This window comes from Xyrauchen texanus, chromosome 33, assembly GCF_025860055.1.
Source record: "Xyrauchen texanus isolate HMW12.3.18 chromosome 33, RBS_HiC_50CHRs, whole genome shotgun sequence".
Classification (NCBI taxonomy): domain Eukaryota; kingdom Metazoa; phylum Chordata; class Actinopteri; order Cypriniformes; family Catostomidae; genus Xyrauchen; species Xyrauchen texanus.
In genome coordinates this window covers 23,117,854-23,127,580 of record NC_068308.1, presented here as the reverse complement: position 1 = coordinate 23,127,580, position 9,727 = coordinate 23,117,854, and the positions used below count along the sequence as shown (strand labels likewise).

Below are 9,727 nucleotides of genomic sequence, written 5' to 3'. Positions count from 1 at the left end.
AATGAACACCATAAGAATGGGTGAGGACATAAGGAGAGGATTTCAAAAGTTGTACAAGCCATCTTTTACAGTGCAGTTTGAAGGTGCATGATATCATGACAATAAGAAGGTGAAGAGCTATTCTTAACCTGGATTGCAACAAAATCACAAGGTCTCATGACTGTTGTCAAGTGGACTTTGTCTGTGGTGCCTTTTAATTTCTAACACAGATTTGCGTTTGGGAGACAGCATTAGGGTAAATGATGAGAGAATTATCATTTTTGCGTGAACTATCCTTTTAAGGCATCATCAAATATGCAGTCTTTACTTTTTTTACTCTGCTTCCAAAGATTACCACATCTCCATCCCCAGTCTAGTTGTATAGTTACATGACTTGAACATGGGAGCACTGCTCAACTCCCGATGATCCTTCAGAGCCTACTGGAAAAGGGAAAGAGCAGCTACCCGTGAGACTGGAATTCACTGTTGCTAAGAAACGTGATGGAACATGAATATCACACGTCAGAAAGCTCAGCATGGTGGTAAATAGTTCCCAAGATGATATGCATGCACATCTCCCTCGATACAGCAAGCCACTTATGCCTCATTGGTCTCCATAAGTCGCTTCGCATTTGTTTGCATTGTGAATTAGCCTTTGCCCATTCCTCAAAACTCGTTGTTACCTACACTTGATTACTTCAAAGGCCCCATCACCCAGCACTATTTATGCACAGCCTGTTTACAATTAAACACTCAGGCAGTGCTTGCATTTCAGCCTTGCAGCTACACAATCTGTTTTACATCCAACAAGGGGAAGCCTGGCAACATTTCAGACCCTTTTAAGGAGATTGCAGTGGTCAGAGTAGAATTATAGTCCTTTGAGTATCCTGCTTGTGAGGTGGACCAGAATTGTCTTGTTGCAGATCTGATCAGAATATCCACTTCTAAATTGGATAGATTTCCAAAGCCTACACTTGAATATTTTACAAGTGTATTATAAAAGTAATTTAACACAGCAGACTAAGCCACTTATGTGTGAATGTTTCACTTGTAAGTGGTTTGAGGTCTGTTATTGTCAATCCTGTAAACAGCAGTCATGTTAAGGCAAATAGATTGGTCAGAGAACTTGCATCTCTCTGGAATTTTAAACATGACTAACATTTAAAAAATTGCACAATTAAGTTCTTAGACAAAGATTTACTTAACCATTAAAGTCAATGTAAGTGGGTAACAACATCAGAATATCACAGGAGGAAAGCTCATAAACAATCTACATGAGTGGACTAACAATTTTAAATGCAGTTTAATAGCAGTGACACCTAATGTTAGCAAATGCTTCACATATCCATAATACTTAATTCTAACAAATTCCCATCTCTCTATTTTAAGTAGCATGGTTGTCATTTCAAAGAAGGTGAGGGCAGGCAGTTTTTGGGTAAATTGAAAATTTTATTGGAAAACAAATATACAACTTGGAATGGATTCTGAGGCATGGCCGTGCCATAAGCAGTTAAAAAAACAAAACAAAAAAACAGAAAAAGTTACTTATTAAAAAGCATAATAAGAAACAGAAGCAATACAAAAAGATTAGAGTGTATGAGTACCCAGCAATAAACCCGTTAGTTTATTAATTAAGTAATTTAATTCAAATATGCTGCAATAGTGCAATGCTGAGGACCTTTTACTTTTCTATTTATACTCAGTCCATTGTCCATTCAGAGTTGCTCCTCCACATATAGAAAACAAAACAAACAAAAAAGATTCATGCTAAAAATATGGTGAAATGCCTCTCAGTCAGCTGGACCCTTGATGACACCACTCATCAGGTGAGCAGGCAGCAACAGAGGGGGGGGGGGCCTGTGCATAGCCGGTCTCTGTGCCTAATTAACCTGGTCCCATAACTGCTATTTCCAAAAGGATTGTTTACAATGATTAAGAGTTGGGGAAGGTATGAGCACGCAAATCTTTAAGTAGTATACATGCAGATCCTTTGGACAGTAGTAGAGGATGGGGCAAATTAAAATGAAACATTTTACAGAAATTACAAACAAGAAAAGGCAGATCATTTTATACAAGAAATCCTGTACAAGGCCTTCACTTCGCTGTCATCATCTGTACAAATTCTGTGCAAAAGAAGGGGGGGGGGGGGAATATAAGCACCACTTTATGGGTCACAGTTAAAAAGCTAAACATCCAAACCAATGGATGATTTTATATGGATTATAAGGCTCACCTTCATAATTGACTTGACCATCTCCATCAATGTCTGCTTCTCTAATCATTTCATCCACCTCCTCATCTGTTAACTTCTCACCCAAGTTTGTCATCACATGGCGCAGCTCAGCAGCACTGATATATCCGTTTCCGTCCTGACAAAGACCAGCAAACAATGGTGCATTCAAATGATTTAAAGTCTCAGAATGTTCCCAGCAAAGCTGAATTAAGAGATACGGTTTTTCAGAGGTGCTGTTAAAGGGCCATGACCTAAACACATTTTTTGAGATGTTGACAGATAGATACAAGTTGGAAAATGTAAAACAATTATAGCACTCATTATGTTTATTGTTAAGGGTAACGTGGTTATTTTGTAAATGTTTTTTGGAGCAGTTCGTTCTTCCGGTTTAAAAGCTAAACTTAAAGCAACGTCATAAAATATGCGTAAACTCTGTTGGTTGGTAGTGAAGTACACTAATATGTCAAACAATTTTTAGCATTTCTCTACATTATTCCTGAGTATGAACGCTTCCATCCAATCACAAGCCTAGCATTACAAAGTCACACGAGGATTTGACAGTGAATCCTGGCCACCACAAGTTTAACAACAATCGTGAAACAGATATGAAATGGGCTCCGTGGTGAGATTGCATAACAGCGGAGAATTTTAAATCACATGCAGACGTGACATTGGTTTCTGGCCCAAATATAAGAGTGGCCTTTTACAAAGAAAACCCTGATGAGACCGCAGTTGATAACTGGAATGGAAAAAGAACGTTTGTTGGCCGAAGTTCTGCTACTCATGCTCCCAACATGAAGCAGCTAGAAGATGCACATATTCCATCGCATATTCTCCATGCATCTGTTCATGGAAAGGATAGTGCAAAGGCTTGTTCAAAAACATAAGACAATGATGAAAATCGAAATCTCAAAGTCATGTCAACTCTCTTTTTGGTTTCCTTTACATCATGCTAAAGTTACAGGGTCGCGCAGGTTTTACCCTAACAATCAAATCTTTGATTTACAAAATGTTCTATTAAACTTGGGGCACTTTTATATACGCTGGCGGCCAAAAGTTTGGAATAATGTATAGATTTTGCTGTTTCAGAAGGAACTTGGTACTTTAATTCACCAAAGTGGCATTCAACTGATCACAAAGTATAGTTAGGACATTGTTGATGTAAAAAAACAGTACCATCACTATTTGAAATTTTTTTTATTTTATTAAATATTCCAGCAGCCATCACTCCAACACCTTATACTTGAGTAATCATGCTAAATTGCCATTTGATCAAACACTGCTAAAAGCTACTTGGTTCGTTAAATGAAGCTTCACATTGTCTTTGTGTTTGTTTTTAAGTTGCCACATTATGCAATAGACTGAATGTCTTAAGGTCAATATTAGGTCAAAAATGCCAAAAGAAGAAACAGATTTCTCTAGTTTTGAAGAATGAAGGCTATACAGTGCTTGAAATTACCAAAAAACTGAAGATTTTATAAAAAGGTGTACCCTACAGTCTTCAAAGACGAAGGACAACTGGCTCTAACAAGGACAGAAAGAGATGTGGAAGGCCCAGATGTACAACTAAACAAGAGGATAAATACATCAGAGTCTCTATTTTGAGAAATAGATGCCTCACATGTCCTCAGCTGACAGCTTCGTTGAATTCTACCCACTCAACACCAGTTTCATGAACAACAGTAAAGAGAAGACTCAGGGGTGCAGGCCTTATGGGAAGAATTGCAAAAAAATAAAAAAAGCCACATTTGAAACAGAAAATCAAAAAGAAAAGGTTAGAGTGGGCAAAGAAACACAGACATTGGACAACAGATATTTGGAAAAGAGTGTTATGGATCTTAACGCCATTGAGCTTTTGTGGGATCAGCTAGACTGTAAGGTGCGTGAGATGTGCCCGACAAGAAAGCCACATCTATGGCAAGTGCTACAGGAAGTGTCGGGTGAAACATCACCCGAGTATCAGGAAAACTGTCAGCTAGAATGCCAAGAATCTGCAAAGCTGTCATTGCTCTCTAAAATTGTAATATACATTTTTCAAGTTATTATACATTGTGATCAGTTCAATACCACTTTGGTGAATAAAGTACCAATTTCTTTCCATAAGAGAAAAATCTGTGCATTATAACAAACTTTTGATTGCCAGTGTATATTTTCTCTCCATATTTTCACAGTCTGAGAAGTGAATGATGGGGGGTTCATGATACTTTAAGTGCATAGAAGCCTTACCTTATCAAAGACACGGAAAGCTTCTCTGATCTCCTCTTCACTGTCAGTGTCCTTCATCTTTCTTGCCATCATTGTCAGGAACTCAGGGAAATCTATTGTTCCATTACCTGTTTAATGGAGATCAAAGACACAGCACTTTTAATGATACTAGTGTAAATTATTAAATTCTGACAAAAACATTTCAGAAAAATGGCTTGAAGTTCTACTCGTACGAGTTAACTGCATGCTGATGGCTAATGTAGCAGCAAAAATGTGTCCTCACCATCTGCATCCACCTCATTGATCATATCCTGCAGCTCCGCCTCTGTAGGGTTCTGGCCAAGGGAGCGCATGACAGTGCCCAGCTCTTTGGTTGTGATGGTGCCATCGCCATCTTTGTCAAATAGCGAGAAAGCCTCTTTGAACTCTGGTTGGAGACAAATCAGTGTTTGAATAAGTTATTTTTTACTTAAAAATGCATTTCCTCCCCCGCAAATATTTCATACACATCTCTTTTAGCATTTGTATTTCCAGAAACAATTTAATTCTGCTAATAAACAAAGCGGATAAGGCAAAGTCCTTCTGCTCCTTGATGTCAAGCTTCTTGCATAATTAACTGCTTGTGGGCATTATGACTCTGCATGGCTGCAGAAACTTGCTTGATCCTATAATATACAAACAATGTACTTCAAGTCAAATAAAATACAAATTTTCAGAAAACGCTTCACTTTCCCCCCCAAAATCTCCTTAAAAGTAGCTAGAATGTATTAAATTGTTGTCTATTGTCAAGACACAAACAAACAACAATGACTTCACAGACGAGAGGACACAAAAAACCCAGAGCCACGGCAACATTGACCACATGTATTGTCTTCTTGTGGTACCACTTAAAGGGATAGTTCACCCAAAAATATAATTTCTCATCATTTCATTTACACACTCTCATGCCACCCCAGATATGTATGACTTTCTATCGTCTGCAGAACACAAAGAGTTTTAGAATAATATTTCAGCTCTGTAGGTCTATACAGTGCAAGTGAATGGTGACCAAAAATGTAGGCCCTTAAAAACACAAAGTCAGCATAAAAGTAATCCATAAGGATCCAGTGGTTAAATCTATATCTTCAGAAGCGATGTGATCGATTTTGGGTGAGAACATACCAAAATATAACTCCTTTTTCACTGTGCATCTTCCTTTTGCAGTCTCTAGGCATGATCTAGTGCTCTGTGCATGCATCAAGCACTAGGAAGTGGAATCAAGCTTGAAATAAGGATCACCAAGGTGACTGCAAATGTAAAGATTTATAGTGAAAAAGGAGTTAGTTTTGGAAATAGTTTTGTGTTCCCTTGCACTAAGTTTTGCGTGCCCTAGCAATACATTTACCATAGTTTTGCTACAGTAACCATATTTTTACCATGCTATTCATAGTGGTTAAATACAGGAATAATACTATTATAATATACAGGAAATCTAAAAATATGGTAAATTTGTGGTTATTATGGTTTTACCATAGTTTAACTATGGTTTTATTATAGTAATATTGTAGACTGTAGTAACCAGTTTTTACAGTTCTACAGTTTTACAGTAATACTGCCATAATTATGACTGCTGTAGACTAACCACATTTAGTTTTTTGGTGAAAACCTTGGTTTTACTATAGTAATATTGTAGTAACTATTAAACATAAGTTAATTAACCATGTTTTTTGGCAGAAATAATGGTTTTAATACAGTATACTGTATCCATATAGTAACCATGGTTTTACTATAGATTAACCATGGTAATTATTGACGTTACAATGGTTTTACAACAAATACCATGGTATTCATAGTAAAACCATAAAAAACACACAATTATTATTTTTATTACCATAGTTTTCATTTTTCTGTATTCACTATGGTTTTACTATGAATATTGAGGTTAAAATATTGTTACTGTAGTATAACCATGGTACATTATTTTTTGAGGGAACTCAAAACTGTTTCAGAAATACAATTCCGGCACGGTCCTTAAGGGGTTCCGTAGGCAAACCCTTCTTTCAGCACTGTGTAACTAATCAGTGTAGATTACGAGAACTGATCCTTGCAGGCATAATCAGGACAAAGCCATAGTGACAAGTGAAACAGCATTTCAGCAGTGCATGCATTTGCCCAGTGGTCTGAACACTACAAGGCAACAGAAATTCCCCTCTGTACTGTGGCATCATCCAGATAAGTCTATTTACTTCCTTTGATATTCCATTAGACATTACAGATGCCCAACCAACTCTCCAGTATAACAAACAAAAATCATGGCGCAAGAGGATGCAAATGTTTCCTTTCAAACATGCAGAATATTCTCTAAAGCAGGCCCAACTTAGGCTGCTTGCTATTTTCCACAAGAGGGGAAAAACACTATAGTGAAAAAGCTAAAGTTATTCCAGCAGCCACTTATTTCACTACAGGTTGTAGGAGGCGATATCATAGTCTAGTAGAGGCACAACCCAACCATGCATATGCAGATTGTACTATGAGCCCACCTTAAAAGGCAAGAAAAGCCATGATAACCCATCGAGATATGAGCTGGCTGAACAGACAGGGCTATTGTAAAATATCATGTGCCAATGCAAAATTAGCATAGGACCTTACCAGCGATTTGCTCCTCTGTGAGTTGATCAGCCTGGGGATGGAAGAGATAACAACGGTATTAGTAAAGCATGCCTATTAAAAGCAGATTATACACTCTGAAATCATTCCATATTATACAGCACGTGGATTTATGGTAGTGATATGGCGCCAAACAAAGATCTCAGATTCTCTCCCTTCAAAGGTTATGAGAGCAGCACGAAATAATAAAGTTCCACTATTGCTGCGATAATAGACACTCCTAACAGCAACTCATCGAACCACCTTACAGATTCACGATATTTGCAGTGTAGACAGTCATCTCAGATAGCAATAAACCATTATTACACTGTTATAACACAGTGCCACAATGATCGAGTAACCCAGTAAGAGTGTGCTGTTTGTGTGTGTGGCGTTAACATGCCAGAATGAGCAAAACTGTTCACTGCATTAATACAAAATACCAAATGAATAGAAACACGAGCAATACATGTGTGAAATGGTTCAAGAATGGCGTCGGGGAAAGGGAAAATGGGTATAAATACATCCTCCACGAATTTATGCAAATTCACAAAACCCGAAATGAACCAATCTGCTTTTCTGGTTTGACCAGCTTCTTTTCTTAACCATGCCTGTTGTGGCTCGCATGTGATGTTTAAGTGTTGCCCAGCCAACTTAACGACAACTATAAAACCAAACACAAGACTTTAAATTCAAACCCAGCGCGAATTATAATTAAAAAAGTGTGACTGGCTGAACATACTAAACATGTTTAGTGATGACTAATATCAATTTAACATGTTTACTTAGAGTTAATGGACTCAAATCGAAGCCCTAAAGTTTAGAGATACTTTCTTTGCGTTTTTCTTCGTTTTAGCCACTGATATCAAAAGAACAAGAGCAGGATATGATTAAAGTATATTAAACGAAATTAAAACGAAGAAAGAGACTTCTGTAAGAGATGCGATGCGGCGGATATATTGCCTCATTCTCTCCATCAACTGTAGTTGTAATTTTGGCGGTACATTTCGGCAAAAGAATGCAGATGAGTCTGAATCGCTTTATCTAACCCTAACCATGTGAATTTATGTTTAATTCAGACGTCATTTCATTAACGCATACCCATCGTTAATAATACATTTATTAGAGATATTAGTGTGAGCTCACCATTTTCTTCTGTTTCTCTACCTCCTTCCGTCTCCGCGAGAGATTCACGAATGGTGGTCCGAATATTGGTATAGACCCGCCTTAACGGTCATACATAAACGCCTCCCATCTACTTGTATCCATCCGCCAACCGCACTATATTGTGCCTGTAGGTGCGTCGGAAAGTCTGCAATATTATTCAAGTAAACTAAACTAAGCTCGTTAAAACGTGATATATATCATTCTCCGATAAAAAAGGTGGACTGTGATCCTCCCAACAGCGTATGTAGACGCAAACATACAGGCGAACTATCTGATGGCGGAAGAATACTGTACGCATTTCGGTTTGTGCAGATGACGCTGATTGGTTCGTTTGTACCTGCAATGCGTCACTCCCTGGTCACATGCTGTAGCGTTTGGCTGATTATAAATGTCATGCAACATAGCTGAAATAGGGAATCACCTGAGACAATGTGAATGCCAGCTTTGTGTGTGGGGGGGGGGGGTTAAATGCACACAATAATGTGCTGGTTAAATGCACACAGGTTTGTATTTTCCCTCATTTATTCTCATTTATGCATGGGGGGGTTATAGTTATAATGTGCTGGTTAAATGCACACAGGTTTGTATTTTCCCTCATTTATTCTCTTTTGCAAACATTACCGTTTACATTCTTAAAGAAATATTCCGGGTTCAGTACAGTTAAGCTCAATCAACAGCATTTGTGGCATAATGTTGATTATCACCAAAAATTATTTAAATTTTTTCTTTAAAGAAAAAAAAGAAGCCAAAATCTGAGATCCAGTGAGGCACTTACAATGGAAGTGAATCGGGCCAATTCGTAAACTTAAAATGCTCAGTTTTTAAAGTATAGCCACAAGATGTTAAAAATAATCATTAAAACAAACTTTTTTCAGTGTAAAGTTTTTTTTTAATACCAATTTTACTACTTAGTTGCCATGACCACATAATGCCGTAAACGCTAAAACCCTAAAATGGCAGTAAAAACAACAATTTAAACCACTTTCTAGCTTAAATAATTTAATGGAAGAATGAATGTCAGTACTTTTATAAAAGATTCACACTTCTCCAAACTCCCCCAAAATTGTTCTCATTCACTTTCATGGTGCCTCACTGTAACCTTGATTTTTTTTCTTTCTTTCTTTTTTAAAGGAAAGGAGAAGAGTCGAAATAAATTTTTTTTTATGTTTATCAACATGCCACAAATGCTGCCGATTGAGATGAACTTGTACTGAACCCAGACTATTGCTTTAAGTTCTCAAGTCTTATGTTAAATGAGTGTGATTGTAAACCATTTAATAGTACATTTCATAACACCAAATGTCATGCAAAATATATACTTGAAATCTTTAAATAGATTCATGTGGGCCAAATATGTACAAAACATATACAGCACAAATATTTTCTGACTCTGTGGTGTTGCGTTATGAAGTTTTTGCAGATGAAATGAAGATACTGAAATATGAAGATACTGATTTGTTCGGATGCACAGAACTTCTTCTCATAACAGTCTAATTAATCTTTAATCTGTTTTGAAAT

General features: G+C 37.2%; 1 protein-coding gene across 1 annotated transcript; it reads right to left on the bottom strand.

Moving 5' to 3' along the window:
* Positions 1–1,389: 1,389 nt before the first annotated feature.
* calm2b (calmodulin 2b, (phosphorylase kinase, delta)) lies at positions 1,390–8,313 on the bottom strand. Its single transcript, XM_052103255.1, has 6 exons — positions 8,189–8,313; positions 7,046–7,076; positions 4,701–4,844; positions 4,439–4,545; positions 2,213–2,348; positions 1,390–2,102 (listed from the first exon to the last, which is right to left on the bottom strand). Exons 1-6 carry the CDS (start codon positions 8,189–8,191, stop codon positions 2,074–2,076), a joined length of 450 nt encoding a protein of 149 aa, XP_051959215.1. The 5' UTR covers positions 8,192–8,313; the 3' UTR covers positions 1,390–2,073.
* Positions 8,314–9,727: the final 1,414 nt, after the last annotated feature.